Below are 19,260 nucleotides of genomic sequence, written 5' to 3'. Positions count from 1 at the left end.
CAGCGAGGGCCTGGTCAAGGAGCGGTGGTGCGGCCACGGACAGATGTCACCCAGCCCCGCCCCCAGTCATGTCTGCGCAAACCTCTCTGTGAGGCCTGGGAAGTGCTCGCGGGGCATGTTACGTGGCAGTGAGGCCACAAAACCAGGTGACCCGAGTCATGGAGCAACCACTGAAAGTAAACACCGGGAAGTGAGCGCGGCTGGGGCCCCCAAAAGACACGCACCTGGTGTAAATGTGACCCACTTTGGAAGAAAGGGTGAAGGACCTCAAGATGAGAGTGTCCCGGGGTCGGTGGTGCTGCATCCGATGGTCAGTCCTTCCAGAGAAGGGGACAGGCCTGTTGAGGACGGAGCAGAGGTGGAGGGGTGCCTGGAGTCCGAGGCGCCAGCACAGGCAAGGAGGACGCTCCCCCGGAGCCTCAGGGGGGAGTGCGGCTCTGGGGCCCCTTGACTCTTCAGGCCTCCAGCCCTGAGAGAGAACAGCGTTCTCATCTTAAGCCACCCGGCGTGTGCTCGTCTGGACAGTGGCCCCAGGAGAAAACACAGAGGGCTTCACCCCATCTCGGCAGGGCGCGGTGGGCGCTCACAGCGCCTCACTCACTCTCCTCCCGTGCTCACCGCCCCACGGCCCCCGGGATAAGTGCCAGCGGGTCGGCTTGGCCAAGGTCTCGGGGCAGAAGGGCTGGGGGTGGCTTTTAACCTCGGTGGCACTCCTGGAATGGGGAGCTGTGGGCAGAGAACGCCTAAAAGGGAAAAATCCTCTGCCTTTTCTATTTGCCTTCGGGGGCTTCCTTGGATTGATCTGGGGCAGGAGGTTTGCTTTCCTCATTCTGTCTGTTTAGACGCCCCCTTCCACCACACACCAGTGTGGGTACCCGGAGCCCCCAGACTATCCGCTGCAAGGGTCAGGCCTCCTTCTCTCTCCATTTCTCTGTCTCTGTCTCTGTCTCTGTCTCTGTGTCTTCCTATCTCACTGCATCCCCCATCTGCCGGGCCGGGGGGGCACAGATAAGCAGGGGCAGGGTTTCCGTCACTGAAGCCGAGGCTGAGCCCGCACAGACCGACCTGCCGCAGGCAAGCGTGTCCCGCCTCACGTGGCTCCAGGGGTGTGAGCCGCAGGAATGCCGCGTGGCCAGGTGTCACGGATGCCGTGGGTGGTGGACGGCCTCCCTCGGACCTCCAGCTATTTCCTGGGCACAAGTTCTCCTAGGGAGGCACTGGGCGCCGTGGGCGGGCAGAACGTTTCCTGCCAGCTCCCCACGGCACGAGCCTGTGACCCCATCCATCCCCACCCCCAGCAGACCCCACTTTCCGAGGACTTTTGAGGGGCCTGGGGAGAGAGGAAACGGCTGTGGGGTGACCCATGGGGACCTTGGGGCAATGGGGGAGGACACTCGTCCTGCAACTGTACGGGAGAGTAAGTTCCTTGTCAGGGTAATGAGATCATGGGGAATGCGGTAAATCTGAGAGATCTTACTTAAGCACGCGTGTATACCCGGTGTGTGTGTGTGTGTGTGTGTGTGTGTCTTCTCCTTGTCTACCTCTGCGCTCTCTAGTTGGGAATCCATGGCAGAGGTTGGCCAGGAGCCTGCAGGCCCCGCGTTGGGCTTGGCTGCTCCGCCTGCAGCCCTGGCAGTGCTCCCAGCCCCCACCGGGCCCTGTGGGAGCCGCCTGGCTGCAGAGGTGGGAGCGGAAGGCAGGCGGGCCTGGGAGGCCATGCCAGCCACAGGGACATCCCCATCTACCCCCGGCCTCAGCCAACAGCTGGGGGGGCAGGGCGCGCCTTGGAGGTCACACACCTTGCTGAAGCCTGTGTGCCCATCCTTTGTCCCTAGGACAGCTCCAGGCAGCCTGGATGGCCTCCGCCAGCCTGGCCTTCATCCCCGGCCCATGGGGAGCCTGGAGAGTCCACCAGGTCTCCCCACTTCCAGAGGCTCAGAAAGAACCCTGCAACTGTCCACTGTCATCTCCTGCCAAGCGTGTCCCAGGGACAGATCCAGGGTGCAGATCCAGGAAGGGGTAAGACAGAAAACCAGGGCTTGACGTCAGCTCCCCTGCAGCCCAGTCCGGAGGCCTGGGCCACCACTGCCCTGTCTGCTTACCTGTACAACAGGAGGGGCGTGCCGACGAGGCAGGATGCCAGGAAGGCTGAGTGGTGGAGGGCAGGCATGTGGCAGGTGCCCTCGGGTGCTCGTGGCACAGATGCTGACGCGTGCTGGCAGTAAAACCTGGGCCCTCTGATTGCCGTGCGTCGGCTCTCGAGACCGGGTGCCTCCTAGATGGGGTCCAGCATTACCGTCTGTGCCTACCCATCGCGTTCCGTCCAAGGATGTGTCTGGACAGGAAATCGCTTTTCTTCCCTCTAATGCTCCTTTGGGAATGAGGCCCATTAAGGATGGATGGATGGAGGGGGCGTGCTTGCGGCCTCCCATGGGAGCACTCTGTCCGGCTGGTGCACCAGGCATCACGAAGTGGGGTGGCAGTTACGAGGCAGAATGTAAAGAGGTGCCTCCCCCACCCCAGGAGGCTGGGGAGGGTGAGCAGAGCGAATGGGGGGAGGCCAGGTGCAGCACCAGTGGGAGGCCGGTGGTGATGGAAGGATGGTGCCCTCCAGGAGCTCCTCCTGGCCCAGACCTGTCACCCAGGAGCCCCCTGCTCTCCGTGGACCAGTGATGCGCTCCTTCTCACAGGTGGGGGCTATGTGGGCAATGCAGGTTGGGCTTGTTGCCTGGTGCCAGTCCTCATCACGTCCCACCTCCTTGCACGGGTTCTCTGGGCAGGAGAGAGTTGGGTCTCGACAGGGGAGACACACCTCCATCAGAGCAGCAGGGCTGTCCCGATCCAGCCAGGACCCAGGACCACCATCAGGGCCCAGTGGGGACCAGGCACAATTGCTCAGGCAGAGTGGCCCCAATGCCGGCGCTCCCCAAGCTCTTACAGTGTTCCAGGAACGGCGACTCGCAGCCTTCACGGCCCCTGCGGGACTGAGCCACTGAACCCTATTCACGGGTGGCAGAACCAGGGCTCAGAGAGGGAAAACAATTTGTGCCAGGTGACCTGGTGGGGGGCCTGTCAGCCTGAGCCGTTGGCCGGCTCAGCGCACAGCACCCCCAGAGGGTCCCAGCTCCCCCAGAAAGCTCTCATATAAAGCGGAGACTCTTCTAGCCCAGGGACCCCGGCTCCCCAGTCTGCCTGTTTCCAGGAAGGAAAACAAGATGCTTTCCCCACAGTGACCGCTACGGGGCCACACGTTTCTCCCTTATTCTGCCATTCACATCACATAACTCCGAGGGCCTTCTTGGCACCAGTCCCCTGGCCGCAGACCCAGGGGACCCATAGGGGCTAGCAGCCGTGGCCTCCTGAGGGCGCTGAGCTCAGGCCTGCCATAGGTGGGGCCCCAGACTTACAACGATGCCAGCTCTGGAGTCACCCCAAGGACGCAGGCCTGGGGCTGTGGCAGATAAGGGTGGTAGCCCCGCCCACGCCCCCCTCCCCCAGCCGGCAGCACGGCCACAGCAGGGAGCAAGGCCTTGCCCAGCTCCTGTGGTCATGGGGGAGGGCGAGTAGGATGGGCCGCCAGGCAGCCAGCGCTTGGGCACAGATGGTTCTCATTCCCGCTGCCTCTCTTCCGAAGGAAAAACAAACTAGCCCCAGGCCAAGAGGCCCTTTTTTATCTTCTGTTTATTTTTGTTGCCATTTGCCTTTGCCTGTGGGCTGCATTCTGCTGAGGGTCCTGCGGGGAGGCCCTGGCATTTCCCTGACCTTAGGGCAGCTCTCCTGGGAAAGTAGCCCACTTCCTGCTCCCAGAGTCGTCGCTGCCCTGTTGGGCCCCAGTGACTTTTCCAGGTTCTGGAGTCCTCTGGCTGCACCAGGAAGGCTGGGGCTGAGAACCACAGGACAGAACCAGGTGAGACCCAGGTGTGCCCTGCCCCCAACAGGCAGGCGCTGCCCTGGGGAAGCCCACAAAAGCCCTGCAGAGCCAAGAGTGGGTGGCCGAGAGCCCCAGGGCAAGCTCTCAGCAGGCAGGGCTCCCAGGCATTCACAGAGGGGTGGCTTCCGCACTGGGTGTGGGGGGCGTGGGGGGTGTGGGCACAGTGTCCTTCCAGGTGTTCAGAGTCATCCACATTTCACCAATAAGACCAAGGTTGGGAGGGTGAGGTGGTCACCCCAGCTTTCAGGGGTGAGAAACAGCAGGGTGGGGAGCTCCCCAGGCCAGGCCACGCAGATCCCCTGGCCCCCTCTCCTCCCAGACCAGGGAAGTCACATGGGGGCACTTCGCACGGGGGGGCCCAGGACGGTCGGGGGTTGCCATCAGCTCCTCAGGTGTCTCTGAAGTTGGCAGAGGGTCCTCCCCCACGGCCAGCACCCCACTGCCAGTCTGGAGAAGGGGGTGGGCATGTTGGGGCTGGAGATGAGGAGGGCAGGGGACCACCAAGGAGGGCTGGCCGCCTGCCAAATAAAGGCAAGGAGGCCTCATGGCCCCTCGTGTGGGGGTGGGGAGGCCGGCCGGGCTTCACTGCCACCCAGGCCCCTCGCGGGTCCCAGGAGAACCCGGCGGCCCAGCGGCCAAGCCGGCGCCCGCCCCCGCCCTCATGTCCGTCCCCCTCCCCCCAGGGGGAGAGGGGGGCTGGGGGGCAGGGGGCGCGCCCTCTCAGAGGCCCCGCCCCCCTCCCCGGGCCGCGCGCAGTGGGGAGGGACCCGCGGCTCCGGCTCCAGCTCGGTCGCGCCCCCTCCCCGCGCGGGCGGCGGTGACATCACGGCCACGGCGGGAGGGGCGGCGCCCCGCGCGCATCACTTCCTCGGCGCCTCCCGCGGGCGGGCGGACAGACCGACGGACGGACGGACTGACGGTGGACGGCGGACGGCGGACGGGGGACAGGCGCAGGGTGGCGCGAGAGGGGGGGGGTGCGCCCCTGGCCTTCGGCGACCCCGGCCCCATGGCCTGCCCGGCCCCGCCCGCCGCCGACGAGCTGCCCGGCCCGGCCCGGCGCCTCTACTCCAGGTAGGCTGGGTGGACCGGCGGGGCCGGCGGGACGCGCGGGGACCCGCGGCCGGAGGCGGGAGGCCCTGAACAAAGGCTGCGGCGGGCGCGCAACGTGGCGGGGACGCTCCCTCCCTGCGGGCTGGGCTGGCGGCGGTGGAGGCGCGGGGGAGGAGGGGGTGCTAGGGTCGGGGCGCCCGGGGTGGCGGGTGCTGGGGTGGGAGGCGCCCGAGGTGAAGGGATGCAGAGGAAGGGGGCACCCTGGTGGTGGGTGCGGGGGAGGAGGGGGCACAGGGGTGGGGGTTACCGGGGGTGGGGGCCCTAGACCTCCTGAAGCTTGTGCCCTTCTGCGTCCAGGATTAGCGGGTGGCCAGGATGGTCGGCTGGGATGGGCTGCGGCGTGCTGGACCCCCCCTCAGCCCCCCCACTGCCCTGGGACAGGGGGAGGGAGACCTACAGCTTCACCAGCTGCGCTCCTGACAGCTGGGCCCCCTGGCATAGCAGGTGTGTGGAGGGGGGCTGCCAGGAGCTCCCTCCCAAGCCTGGCACCACCTCCCCATTGCCGCGGTCTGGGTTCTTGGGAGGCAGCATGGCTGAAGGGACTGGGTTTCGTCATGGGTGGGGCCTTGTCCCCCATGGGCCCACCATGAATCTGGGGTTCAGGGGACTGCAGGCTTGAATCTGGGTTGCAGAGCCAGCCAGCCAGTTGGGATGTGCCTGCCTAAAAGGGCACCTGCCTCCGGGCAGATTCGTGGATGATGCCTGCGGTCTGTGCTTTGTCAGAGATGACACCTGAACAGCATGCCCGCGCGTGCTGACTCTGGGCCTGTCGGTGTTGCGCACGGGGATGCCAGGTGCCCGAGCTGGGTGGGCACAAGGTCCTCCCGGGGGAATGGACTCTGCCAGGGATGCCAGGGGCCCAGTACAGTCAGCACGAGTGCCGGGCAGGGACAGGCGTGCCTGCCTCCAGGGCGCCTGACGGGTCCCCAACTTGGATGGACATCATCATTCCTGGGACCTGGCGGCCTCTGCAGCTGCTGAGCCTTCAAGGGCCTAGCCTTGCCTGAGAGGATTCTCCAGCCCGCTGGGCATCAGCAGCAAACCTCTGTTGCCCCCCCCCCCCCGCCCCGCCCCACGTGCAGAATGAGGCCCTGGTGGCGAGTGAAAAGGAGGCCTTGCCGCTCCTCCCACCTTGGTCCCTGTGCCGCTGGTGAGAGACACAGCCCCCATTGTGTGGTCCCAGGATTGAGTGCCGAGCCCCCCGGCCTGGCTCCTGGGCCCCATGTAGGGGAGGGGTGTGCGGGGGGTTTGCTGGCAGCTGACGCTGGAGGCCTGCCCTAGAGGATCCCCTTCACAGCACCCTGGTGGGAAGGACAGGAGTTGACCCGGCAACTGTGTGTGTGTGTGCACGTGTGTGTAGGGGTGTCAGCCCTGGGAGGCCCTGCACAGCTGAGCATGGGGTCCCTATCGTGCTAGTCCACACCCACAGTCTCAACTTGGGAGTCTGGGGTGTGGGCCAGGGCTGGGGCCCAGCAGTAACACGCCAGACAGGACCCTGGCCTGGGGGAGCTGTCCTTGGCAGGGACAGAGCTCAGAGGGGATGCTGGGAGAGGCCCTGAGCCCAGCCTGGCCTCCTAGCAAGCTGAGAACTGAGTTGAGCTCGAAGGGGCAAGCCCGGCACGGATTTGGGGTGCGCAGCCCCAAGCCCTCCTGCGGGCCCATGAGGACACCCCGGGGGAGCTTGGCAGCCAGCTGTGGGCAGGGCGGGAAGGCAGGGGTGGGAGTCGGGGAGCCGTGTGTGGGAGCATCCTGGACGGACGGGGGCTGTTAGCTGGAGAGGAGGGGCCGCTTCCTCGGATCCAGCACCCTTGGGCCACGGCGGCTCGGGGCTGGAGGAAGCCGTCAGAAGGTCGTCCACCCCCTCGCACTCGGGCCAGGGAAGCCCACCTGTGGCCAGGCAGCCGAGGGGTGTGGGCAGCCCAGCACATGGGTGCCCCATGACAGGGTCCGTCTGGTTTGACCGCTCTGCAGATGGTTGTTTGGGGGAACCTCTGGGCCAGGGCCAGCCCACTCCCAGCAGCTCCCTTCCCATGCCAAATTCCTGCCTGGTGACATGGGGGTCTGGGGACATGGGCTTGGAAGGCACATTGAGAGGGGCCTGAGCGTGAGTGTGCCTGTGGGCCCAACAAGTCCCTAGATGGGGCCCTGGGGAGGGGACCGGGTCGGGGAGGCAGAGGCAGATGGGGGCAGTTAATGCTCAGAACTCTCCTCTACTGCACGCGGGCCCACTCGCCTGGAGCAGGGGTTGGGGAGGGAGGGCCCGATGGGCCTGGGGGAGGAGGGTGCAGGGGGTGGGCAGGTGGCCAAGATGCCCCTGAAAGTGGGGAGGCCCTGGGGGGTCCTCTCCCCCTCCCCTTCAGGCCAGCAGCTGAGTGCTCCTGGAGTGGGTGGTGAGCACCCCCACCGGGGGGTGACCTGTTAGAGGTGTGCCCCAGAATAAGGTGGCCAGACAGGGGCATCCTCAGGAGCGGGACGGGCGCCCTGCCATCTCCCCATCCCCATGCAGCTCCTTCCACCATATCCCCAGGCACTGGCCGTGGCTGGGCGTCTGGGGAGTAATGACCTGGCCCCAGGGCTCCCTAGAAACGCAACCCCCGATGCCTTCCCAAACTAAGTGACACATATGTCCCTCCACCAGCGATTCCTGTTCCCACCATGCTCCCCGCCCTATGCTGTCCTGAAATCTCCTTGTGGAAGGGAGTCAGGATGGCTCTGCTTAGGGGGCAGCGGGATGGGGGTGAGCAGGGGTCCTGGAGCATCTGCTCGGTGGCCCAGACTGGGGGTGACATCCCTGGAGAGGGAGGACAGTGACTGCATTTAACAGAGAATGGGGCAAAGGGGGACACAGCCCCCGGTTAACCATGTGGGGTGGGATCTAGGGGCCTGGCTTGGAGACCAGCTGAAGTGGTCAGCACTGGAGGACTCCACAGAGGCTGGTAGGGCAGATGGATGAGGGCAGGAGCCTGATGGGGAGCAGGGCAGTTTGGTCCAAGTGAGGCTGGGCTGATGGCTTCTCCTGGGATACTGTGTTGGATGCCAAGGCCAGGCTGGAAGGGTGTGGGCATGATGTGGTGGCCAGAATAGTGAGGTTGGCCACTGGGGAGTCGATAACCATTTTATTAACCGGTAAGCCTGTGGGTGGACGACAGGATCTTGGCAGACGGTATCCTGTCTCCTGGCCACTGTGGTCTGGCCACTGGGAAAGCTGGCCTGGTGGGCCCCTGTGAGGAAGGGTACGCTGTGCAGTCCCAGCATCGGGGTGGATCCGTGCAGGGGGATGTGGCCCCACTGGGTGGGCCAGGCCTCCACAGACCCAACCCAGAGGTGTGGGGTCTGACCTCTCCTGGGAAGGTAGAGGACTACAGGTCAACAATGAAGCATCCATTTAGCCTGGATGACAAATCCCAGGTGGGGAGGCTACCCCTCCCAGGGTAAGGGTGGTGAGGCTGCCGGGAGCGGAGACCACAGCCCTGGGGGCCCTGCGAACTCTGGCCAGCCCAGCCCAGAGCTCCAGGGGGTCTTGTGCCCTGAGAGTGGAGCTCTTGGTGGCCCATGGGGTGGATAGGCCCCAGGCAGCCCTGCTGGGTGGATGTGTGGCCAGTGGGCAGGAAGGCCAGCTCCACACACTGGCCCTGGAGTTGGTAGCCCAGGGCGGCTGCAGACCAGTCCATCCCTGGTGTACGTGGGCACATGCCAGGCGACAGGTCTGCAGAGGTGCTGTCGGGACAGAAGCGCCAGAATCTTTTTCACTGAGCAGGGAAGTGGGCCTGGCCAGGCTGGGTAGGTCTCAGGAAAGACAAGAGAGGGTAACCTGCCCTTCAGGCGGGCCCTGGGAGGCAGAGTAGGGGGCCTGGGATTGATCTGAGGGTGCAGGGTTTGGCGGTCCAGTGTGTTAAGAGGAGCCAGATAAAACGGAGGTGACCCAGGCCCACCCTATACCTCTCAGCGGAGCTGTTCTGAGGGGTAGACAGGGGGCATCGGCCGAAGCCTCTGGGCAGGGAGCAAAGTACTCGGTCTGGACACTCTGGAGAGCAGGCAGCCTGGGACCAGATCTCCCCACCTCTGTCCTCACCTGCCTGGCCCCTCCTGAGACTCAGCCCTGCCAGACCCCTGCCCACACTGGGGGCAGGGCCTCCAGGGCTGATGCTGGCCTTGAGATCCTGTATCTGGGAGGCCTTCGCCCTGGGCCCCCCATCCTCCCTCTTGTTCTCGGGTTCCTCCATCTGCTCCAACTCCAGGTAGGTCCAGGGTCAGAGGGAACCCCAGAACTGCAGCCCCTTCCTCTTCCCGGGTCCAGAGCCGCACAGCCTTGGAACCCTCTGCCACCCAATGCCCGTTGCCGAGCTGGGCAAGTGGCCTGGCAGAGAGTCTCCCCCCCCCGACCCCCCCGGGCCCTGCCCTCCCTGCTGACGATGCTGATCCCCGGCTCTGAGCCGCCCTGATCCCTTGATCCACCTCAGTCCCCGGGAGGCCCTGCACAGCCTGCCCAAGGACCTGGGGTCTCTCGGAGCCTAGGACGCCAGAGCCTTTGGCCCACCACGCTGGGGTGGGCAGAGGCTGGGGAACCACGAGGCCGGTGCCTCCCCGGGACCAGCAGCCAAGGCGGGGCGGGTGTTGGCGGGCCAGGAGGGAGGCCTGGAGCCCCGCCATGCCGGCCGCCTCCACGGAGGGCCAGCCTGTGGCCCTGAGCTTGGCGGAGAAGGCCGTTTGCAAGGTGGTGTATGGCGCGCCCCGCCCCCGCCCCCTGCTGCTGCCCGTGGGCCTGGAGCTGTGGCTATATGTGCAGAAGATGCGTAACCTGCAGAGGAAGAGGTGCGGTGGGCACCCGGGCAGCTGGGAGCTGACCGGGGCGGGGGGCTGGAGGTCAAGGTGCGTGGGAGGCTCTCGGGTTCAGTAGAGGGGTGGGGCTGCCTGCGGCCTCTCCAGGGGGTGTCCTCCCGTTCCTGGGGCCTGGGTTAGACCCGCCCGTCTGTGACTCAGCATGGCTGCGCCGGACACCCCCTCAGCGGACCCCCCCGCCCCTGCCCACACCAGAATCCTCCTTTGCCATGGGGTCCCGGCAGGAACACGGGGTCGGCGGCGGCCGCTCCCCAGTCGAACCTGTCAGAGCCAGCAGGGCGAGCTCGGCTCCGGATGTGGCAGCATCACAAACCCCAGCCCCCGGTCCTGCCAAGTCACTGGGAGGAGAGGTCGGTCCCCCGCGTCAGACGGCGTGGTGCCCGGCTGGGCAAGGACATGCAGGCCTTGATTAAGGAGCCCCATGCGTGGCAGTGGCCACGGGGGTGGGCTGCTGGGGCGCTCCCGCAGCATGGCATCTGGATGGCCCTTCCCAGAGGGTGGTGGGCAGGAGGCCCGAGGCTCTGGCCCCCGGCTCTCGGAGAGGCCCCCGAGCTCTGCTCAATTCTGGAGGAGGCAGGCAGGCCGGTGCGGGGTCCCAGAGCCCACCCCTCCCTGGAGGAGCGGCCCCGATGCTGGGGAGTTGAGGCTGGGCAAGGTGGGGGGCTTCCCCAGCAGAGAGCTCTGAGCCCGTGGGGTGTTGGGCGCTGGGCTCAGCGTCTCGGGGCTCTGGCTGCACCCCGGCCTGTTTGGTGTGTGGTGTTGGAAAGGTTTAAAGCGCCCGTGTTCTTGACAATGCAGGGGTGAAGTGGGCAGGGCACTGTGGTTTGTATCAAAGGGTGTTTGGTTAAATGGTTGAGAAGCACTACCATAGACAGGTTTGTTTGTTTGTATGTTTGTTTGTTGAGGGGAGATGTGCGTTCCCCCCTGTAACTGCCGATCCCTTCATGGCTCTAACACAGCCCAGAGGGGTGGGTGCCTTGGGGCACGAGGGCCGTTTGATGTGGACGTTTTCACTTTCCTGTAGGCTTTCCATGGACCCCAGTAATCGGGGTTGGCCCTCGGCCGTGCAGAGCGTGCCCCCCACTTTTCCAGGGCTGCGTGTAGGGTCACCTGCCAGGGTGCCCTCCAGCTTGGGACCCCACTCTCCCACCCCAGGGCAGGGCAACGGCCTTGAGCCTAGAACCCGTAGGACCAGCCGGAAGAGGGCGGAGGAGAAGACCGAGGCTCTGAGTGGTGATGTGGCCTGCCCAGAACCCCACAGCAGGGAGGGCCAGAACCAGGGCCAGCCTGATTGAATGACTCCCACTCACGAGGCTCCCCTGACAGCCATGTGCTCGGGGCAGCTCGTCCAAGGCCCAGGGGCCCTGGGGTCGCCAGTGAGCAGGGCCCAGGCTAGCAGCTGGGGGGCCCGGACCCCACCTCAGGGGGCAAGCAGGGCCCAAGGGTAAGGGGCTGCTTCTTTGATGCCCCTGGCCCAAAGGTCGGGGCAGGAGGGGTTGGTGAGCCTCCGGTGAGGGTGCTGGTGGTCACGTGGGGCCCTGGGCCCTTGGAACTGGGCTGGGTTCACGGCCGGGGACCTGGAGCAGTTTCCCGGGGGTCGGGGTTGTCCTGGGATGTGGTCCTGTCTCGTCCTCCCGCGGTAGTGCCATGGGGGTGGGGGCTGCTGCTTGTCAGGGGGCCAGCTGAGCGCTCCTCAGCTCTCAGGGCTGGCTGACCCTTGGCTCGGACGCAGCCATGCCTCCCCCAAGAATGGGAGGCGAGGACAGAGGATGCCTGAGCCCGCAGTCCCCCATGGAGACCTTGGAGGGCGGGGGCGCACTCTAGGATGAGGGAGGGGTCAGGTCCTGCCCCTCTGGCCTTGGCCAGCTCTCCGACCCTCTCTGAGCCTCGGTTGTCCTTGGTGAGGCTCAGGGCCCGCAGCTGCTCTGGAGGACGGATGTGGCACCGGGCCCAGGGGTGGCCCTGACCCAGGCGCCTGAGATTTCTCGGGAGGCTGTGTTTGGAGCTTGGCCACCGTGGCCTGAGGGTCTTGCTGTGGTCACAGGCTCACACCTTTGCCGGGGGCTCCTGAGCCCTGGTAGCGAAGGGCGGGCAGTGAGGTTTGGGCACTGTGTGCACAGGCGTGGAGTGGGTCACCGCCGTCCCAGGGCCTCGTGGTCCTCGTGACGACGGGGTGGGGAGCACGCGTCCCCTGTGTGACTGCATGAGGGGCGAGCTGTGACTTTTCTCCCCTCGCCCAGGATGGAGGCCTCATGCCTGGAGCTCGCCCTGGAGGGGGAGCGTCTCTGCAAGGCTGGGGACTTCAAGGCGGGCGCGGCCTTCTTTGAGGCTGCAGTGCAGGTGGGCACCGAGGACCTGAAGACGCTGAGTGCCATCTACAGCCAACTGGGCAATGCCTACTTCTACCTGAAGGAGTACGCCCGGGCGCTGGAGTACCACCGACATGACCTGCTGCTGGCCCGGTGAGTGCGGCCACCCTGCCTCAGCGAGCTCAGCTCCAAGGGACCCGAGCGGGTGCCCCGGGCCTGGGAGAAGGGCTGTGGTCCGTCTGTCTGCCTGTGTGTGGGCGTGGCTGTGGCCCGCTATCCCGAGTGTGTCCGCGCGCGTGGGCCTGCCTGAGAGGGAGTGGAGCTTCTTGGGGCTCCTGCCAGCCGTGCCCACAGGCCCTTCCCCGGCCGGCGAGCCCCAGATGGTGTCCTCAGCACCTGGACAGCTTGTTGAAACTTATTCACACGGCCGGGTCCCCACTTCTCCCCGGCTCTTCCTGTCTCCATCCGGGCACCTGCCCAAACCCAGAGAGCTGCAGGCTGGGCCCCGCAGAGAAGTGACACCAGCTGGGCTCCCTGCCGGGGGGCTGCCTGAGAGGGCCCTGCCCACCAGCCACAGGACCCCTGCCCAGCATTGCCCCAGTCAGCCCAGGGCTGGTCCTGCCAGGCCAACCCCACCCTTGCCTGGGCTCCCTGCTGGGCGCAATGTCCCGCTCACTGCTCCCTGCCCTCCAGGACCATCGGTGACCGCATGGGGGAGGCCAAGGCCAGCGGGAACCTGGGCAACACACTCAAGGTCCTGGGCCGCTTTGACGAGGCTGTCGTCTGCTGCCAACGGCACCTGGACATCGCCCAGGAGCAGGGGGACAAGGTCGGTCAGCGGCTCCCTGGGGGGCGGGTGCCCCTGACCTGTGGCCCCATGCTGTCCCCCGTGGGAGGAAGATGGGAGGATGGCCCGGCCTGGCTGCCCAAGGTAGAGTCCCTAGCCCCCCATCTTCCGTGTCAGCCCTTCCTCTTACCGACCGCCCTGCGCTGGGCTCCAGAGGGACACCGGCTGGCATGGCAGCCGGGGATGGAGCAGCTGTGGGCCCAGGCCTGTGCGGACACTTGACTGTCCTGCTCTGTGACCTCCCCCCGTGACGGGATGACTCACCCCAAGTCACAGCTCAGGGGGCCCAGGCCCGGCTGGGAGCCCCTTCCTCCCCGCCCGGGCGGCAGAGACGAGAGGGTGCCCGCGCCAGGCGTGGTCGCACCTCCCCTGCTGAGTCAGTCACTCGGGGTGTCCTCGGAGAGAGGCCATCACCTGCGAGCTCCCCTCTCTGGGTCCTTGCCTCGGGGGCCGCAGGGACCAGGGCCAGTGAGCTCCTCGGGGGCCAGGTCTGCAGAGGGTCCCCCAACCTCGGTGCCACCCCCAGGTCGGGGAGGCGAGGGCGCTGTACAACATCGGCAACGTGTACCACGCCAAGGGCAAGCAGCTGTCGTGGACCGCCACGCAGGACCCTGGGCACCTGCCGCCCGACGTCCGGGAGCCACTGCGCAGAGCCTCCGAGTTCTATGAGTGAGTGGGCGGGCAGGGGTGCCAGAGAGCCAGCGGGCCACGGTGTGTCCACGCTTTCCGTAGCGCTTCCTGAGCCCCTGCTGCCGGCCGCGGGGTGGGGCAGCCGCCCCAGGCACAGAGCGCCCACATCTGGGCCCATCAGCTCTCCGCGGACCCCCCGTATGGCGACAGCGGGTCAGCTCTCCTTCCCCACCCCCGACCTGCACCTGCCCTCAGCGTCTGGTGGGTTCCACCAAGCCCCCGGCGTCCCCCACACATCCGTCATCCACAGCAGCGTGGAGAAGCTGGCGTGGCGCTAGAAAGCATTGGGCTGCAAGAAGGCCGGGGACATCGGGCCGAGCGTCTGTTTGAGGGAGCCTCCTGGGGCAGGCGAGCCCCTGACTGAGCCTCGGAGCGCACACGGCACCCACTGGGGCGCGCCTCTGGGAGGAGCCGAGTGGAGGCCGCCGGCTCATCACCCCCTAGCCTGGGTGGGTGGGTGGTGGGTCACGGGGCCCCTGCTTCCCGTGCACTGAGAGGGACACGGCTCAGACAGATGCGACCCCCAGGAGGAATCTGTCCCTGGTGAAGGAGCTGGGCGACCGGGCGGCCCAGGGCAGGGCCTATGGCAACCTAGGCAACACCCACTACCTGCTGGGGAGCTTCATGGAGGCCACGGCCTTCCACAAGGAGGTGAGTGCGCCGCGGGGCTCCCCAGCCGCCTTGCTTGGTCTGCGCTTGGTGCGGGGTCCCGGGCTGCCCTCTCTGCACACGCAGACATTGGGCTGGCCGCCCTGGGTGGGGAGGCTGTGTCTGCCATCCGCCTAGGTTCCCGGGGCTGCTCTGTGACCACCCAGGCCTCCGGTCTGTGTCCTCAGCGCCTGGCCATTGCTAAGGAATTTGGAGACAAGGCGGCCGAGAGGAGGGCCTACAGCAACCTGGGGAACGCCCACATCTTCCTGGGGCGCTTTGACGTGGCCGCCGAGTACTACAAGTAGGCAGGCCTGCCCGCCCGCCCCCACCCGCCCAGCCCAGCCCGGGGGAGGGGGGCCACCTGGGCGCCAGCCTAAGGTCGGAGGTGAGCCTGACCTCCCAGCCTCCCCAGGGGCCAGGTGGGGGGTGTTCTGGGCCACCCCAGAAGGGCAGACTGACAAAGCCCATGTCCTGGGGCTGCCAGGGACAAGAACTACCATGCCCTTCACTCGGTAAGTGCCGGCAGAAGCCACCGTGTGCTGGGGACACAGCTGGCCTTGGCCGAGGGCCTCCCAGGGCCAGCTGTTGGGGGAACCCCAGGGCTGTCTTTGCTCTCCATGATGGCTCTGGGGTGTCGGTATAATTGCTCTTATACGGACTCAGAGGGTAAAGACCACGTGGGCTCCTGGGCGTCCCTGGCTTGTGCTGGGATGCTCTGTGAGCCGTCTGCGTCCTGGCCTGAGTCGCAGAGACTGGGTCACCAGCCCCGGGTCCTGTGCTGAGCCCTGACATCCTGAGTCAGGACCCCGAGCTGGGGTGTGCTGTCCCCCGGTCCTCTGTGGAGATGCCCGTGGGACCCTGGGGCTGAGGTCACTGAGCAGGTGGACTGCATCCCCATCGCCCACTGTCCACCCCTCAGATGCGGGCCCCCAGAAAAGGGGGTGCTGGAAACCCTCCTCCTTGGGGCTGACCCTCTGCCCTCTCCGCAGGAAGACGCTGCAGCTGTCCCGGCAGCTCAAGGACCAGGCGGTGGAGGCGCAGGCCTGCTACAGCCTGGGGAACACGTACACGCTGCTGCAGGATTACGAGCGCGCGGCCGAGTACCACCTGCGCCACCTGCTCATTGCCCAGGAGCTGGCCGACAGGTGCGCGCGGCGGGGACGCGGGGGCACGGGGGGTTAGGCCTGGCCCCGGGGGCTCCAGACGGTCCTTGTGGCCTGAGCAAGGACCGCTGCCCTGCCGCTGACCTCCCTGCCGCTGACCGCCAAGCGCCTCTGTGCAGGGCGGCCCGCCTGGCCTCAGCCTCCCTCCGCTCCGGGGCCACACCGTCCACTGAGTGGGACCAGGAGAGACCGGGTGGGCGCTGGGCCGGCCGCTTGTGGCGACCCTGGGGTGGGCTGGCTGGGGGTCGGGCCCACGTCACCCGGTCCGTGGCCCCTTGAGCAGCCCTGTGTCTCCCCAACACATGGCCACACAGACAGGTGTGGGGTGGGCAGCGGCCGGGGCAGGGGCCTCAGAGCCGCGGGCCGTGCGCCCCTCGCAGGGTGCGGGGCGGAGAGGGCTGCCCGCGGGCCGCCCTGTCGGGAGGCTCGAAGTGGCCAGCCCTTTTGCTCTCGTGGGTGACGATGCTTTGGAACCAGATGGTGACGGCCGTGGATCATTGAGTGCGCCGAGCCCCTGGGCCTGCACTTGAGTGGTTACATTTACATTTACATTTTGTGATTTTTTCACCTTAATTAGAAGATTAATGACCTGAGGGTCATTATGACCTGACCCCAAGGGTGGAGGGAGCCACGGGGGCAGGGGAGGGGGGAGCCTCACGGCCGGTAGGGTCCGAGCGAGGCCCCGCCAGGAACTCCAGGCCCGCCCACCGCGCTCCTGTCAGGATGGGCCCGACCACCTGGAGGCTGGTGGGCAGGCTGGCGGGCCGCGGGCTGCACATGTGAACTCAGTTTCCCGCCCTGGCAGAGTGGGCGAGGGCCGGGCGTGCTGGAGTTTGGGGAACGCCTACGTGTCCATGGGGAGCCCGGCACAGGCCCTGACTTTCGCCAAGAAACACCTGGAGATCTCCCAGGAGGTGAGCCTGGCCTGCCCTGTGGCCAGTCCCCAAGCACTGCCCAGCCCAGCTGAGACCAGGCCAGGTGCCTCTGTGCCCTCTGGCTCCTCCCTGGATGCTCCTCCATCCCTTCTAGGCTGTTGTGCTCTGGATGTGCCTTCAGAAGCCCGGTGGCGGCTTATCTACTGTAGCCGGGGGTGAGGGGTGGGAAGCAGGGGCCTGCTTTCCACCCGTAAAGCGTCAGCGTTCCCTGTGCGCGGGCCCACAACCAGGTCCTGTGTCCCTGATGGAACCGGGCCAGGCCAAGGTGGAAATGACCTGCCACAGGCAGCCCAGGAGCACAAAGGCCTGGCTGCCCCTGGGCTCTCCCCCTGGGAGCCCCCAGCTGGACACCTTCCTGGGGATGATAGGGTCTTCGAGGGCTGGTCCACCCAGGTCCCTCCTACTATGGTCAGATTGTCCCGGGTGGCCTCCAGCTTCCCAGTTCCTAGCCTGCCCCCTTCTTACCTCAGTCCCATCCTCCTTGGCCCCACTGATGTCACGTCCCCCCAGCACACGCCCAGTACCCTCCCAGACCCACCATAGCCCCATGCCTGTTGTGGGCAAGACCCATAGGAGCCCAGGTGGTGGGGCAACAGGGAAGCCTGTGTCAGGAGAGTCCCCACGGCCCCCTGAGCAGAGGCGGGGGCACGCCAGTGGCCCCAGGGCTCCACTCGAGGTTGGGCCGTGGCCTCCCACTATTCGGCTTGTTCTTGGGCAGTGCCCTCACTCCTCTGCAGCAGGGTCCTCCTGTTGAGCTGCTGCTCGGAGCTGGGGGCCTGGACGGGGCCGGAGGGGTGCATGGGAGGCTCCAGGGACTGAGAAAGGTGGAGTCTGGGGCAGGCCACCTGCTTTTGGGAGTGGCACAGGGCTGGCTGCCTGAGGCCCCAGGCATTCCTGGGGTGTGAGGGGGGCTACCTGGGGCCCATGTGGCCACCTTACCCAGGGACAAACACCCAGACTCCATCCCTGAGGCATAGTGAGGCCCGGTTCCCTTGGAGGCCCAGGGCTCAGGGCCAGTCTGCCGGAGCCTCCCAGCCCACCTGCCCACTAACCTGGCCCTGCTTGGCTGTAGATCGGGGACCGCAATGGGGAGCTCACGGCCCGCATGAACGTGGCGCAGCTGCAGCTGGTGCTGGGCCGGCTGACCAGCCCCGCGGCCACAGAGAAGCCGGACCTGGCTGGTTACGAGGCCCAAGGTAGGCTCTCGGGCTGGGTGTGGCAGGAGGGCCACCTGGGGTGCATGGGGTGCAGGCTCGTGCTTGGGCTTCTGGGTGCAGTTTGCCGGGAGGTGGACTCTGCCCCCAAGCAGGAGAATGTCGGACAGAGCTGCCCAGTGAGGGTGGTCCGTCCCTGGAGGTATCTGCCTCGGCACCGCTGCTTGGCCCTGCTCCGGAGCGCCCAGTGGGGGTGCGAGGTGACCGGGTGTCCAGGGTGCTCAGGGCACCGACGGAGGGGCCCTGTTTCCCCGGGGTCAAGTCAGGAGTCAGGAGATTGGAAAGCATGGGGAGAAAAGCGTTCAGGGGCAGAGACGGTGTGGACGAAGGTGTGGCCTGAACGTGAGCTCTTCAGGCCTGTGCTTCCTGGTCTCTGGGGCAGTGAGGGCCTGTCGTCACCCTGAGCCCCGCTGGTTTATCACCTGGTGACACCATGGCCAACAAGGAGGACGAGGACAGGGCGCTCACTGCTCCCGTCTCGGTGCTCCACATGCTCCGGGCTGAGGGCTGGGCCGGGGGACCGGAGGGGGAGGCCGCATCAGCCAAGAGGCGGAGAGCCGTGCTCGGGGTGCTAAGCAGGTGAGGCCCGGGATGAGCCAAGGCAGCTCTAATGACCTCATTCGCGGGCTGCCAGTCGCCCCATGCAGGTCAACATTGTTAGGCACACAGGGGCACGTGGGAACAGGATGTTCCTTGCAAAGCAAATGGATAAGTATGGGGTCCTGGGAGGGGGGCCGCCCTGAGCTGGCTTCCCAAGTGACTGTAGGTGGGTGTGGTGCAGGCTCCGAGCAGGGAGCTAGCTGCCCCCTCCCCGCCTGCACGGACCCCAACCTGTGGTTCTTGAGTTTTGGGGGAGTCACCCCAGTCCCCTCGTGGCTGTGTTCCCGGGGGTGCCTGCCCTGCCCCAGCCTCCAGAGCTTCGGGCCTGCTGAGGAGGAGGCCGGGGAAGAGGCTCCAGGTTGTGGTGGAGGGGCTGCAGGGTTTCCCTAATGCTGGGGGTTTCTAAGCCTGGCCTATCCCGGGAAATGGGGGGCATGTGTCACTCCCACTCGGGGTGAGGACAGGAGTGAAGGTGCAAAGCCCTCTGGGACCCCCAGTCACCCTATTTTGGGGTGCTGTGGCTGAAGGGGGTGGGGGGGGTGGAGGAGGGCTCCCCCTTCGCCCCCCCCGCCCCAGGATGTATCGGACGGTGCCGACCCTTTGGGTGGTGTCTTTCTGAGGGTGGGCAGCTCTGCTTGGAGCCCCTGGCCCTGCGAGGCCCCCTCTGAGGAAGCCAGCAGCAAGTGGGGGCAAGGCTGGGCCGGGCTCCTGGAAAGGCTCCCACGGGGGCGCAGCCAGCCCCAGGTTCTCCTGCCATTTTCCCTTTTCTGAGCTGGGGAAAGGCAGGGCACATCACGGGTGAACGGCTGGGCTGTGCTGGGAACAAGGCAGCTTCTGTCCTCCCCAGGCCGGCTCTGTTGCCCTGCCCAGTGCCCAGACCTTTCCCAGCCAGGGCCCCCGGGAGCCCCCTCCCCGCCAGGCTGCCGCCGCCACACGGGCCGTTCTCCAGAGCGGCCCGCTCAGGCCATGGA

The 19,260-nt window shown here is 66.6% G+C and overlaps 1 protein-coding gene across 4 annotated transcripts in view; it reads left to right on the top strand.

Annotated features, from left to right (window-relative positions):
- Positions 1 to 3,658: 3,658 nt before the first annotated feature.
- GPSM1 (G protein signaling modulator 1) overlaps positions 3,659 to 19,260 on the top strand; it is a 28,644-nt gene continuing 13,042 nt past the window's right edge. The window contains exons 1-9 of one of the 4 annotated variants that reach the window (XM_035015462.1): positions 3,659 to 3,907; positions 12,121 to 12,342; positions 12,883 to 13,018; positions 13,563 to 13,705; positions 14,254 to 14,377; positions 14,563 to 14,678; positions 15,367 to 15,522; positions 16,346 to 16,454; positions 17,548 to 17,671. In XM_035015462.1, coding sequence (XP_034871353.1) covers positions 12,122 to 12,342; positions 12,883 to 13,018; positions 13,563 to 13,705; positions 14,254 to 14,377; positions 14,563 to 14,678; positions 15,367 to 15,522; positions 16,346 to 16,454; positions 17,548 to 17,671 — 1,129 coding nt within the window. In that variant the 5' untranslated portion in view covers positions 3,659 to 3,907; position 12,121. Of the gene's footprint in view, positions 3,908 to 4,762; positions 5,003 to 9,458; positions 9,854 to 12,120; positions 12,343 to 12,882; positions 13,019 to 13,562; positions 13,706 to 14,253; positions 14,378 to 14,562; positions 14,679 to 15,366; positions 15,523 to 16,345; positions 16,455 to 17,547; positions 17,672 to 19,260 lie in introns of those variants that run through there. The other 3 variants (XM_035015461.1, XM_035015463.1, XM_035015464.1) reach the window with 3 other exon arrangements.

This window comes from Mirounga leonina, unplaced genomic scaffold (assembly GCF_011800145.1).
Source record: "Mirounga leonina isolate KUSES-001 unplaced genomic scaffold, KU_Mleo_1.0 Mir_170, whole genome shotgun sequence".
In the NCBI taxonomy this organism is placed as follows: domain Eukaryota; kingdom Metazoa; phylum Chordata; class Mammalia; order Carnivora; family Phocidae; genus Mirounga; species Mirounga leonina.
The sequence above is the reverse complement of the archived record's forward strand: the minus strand, read 5'-3'. Positions and strand labels throughout refer to the sequence as shown.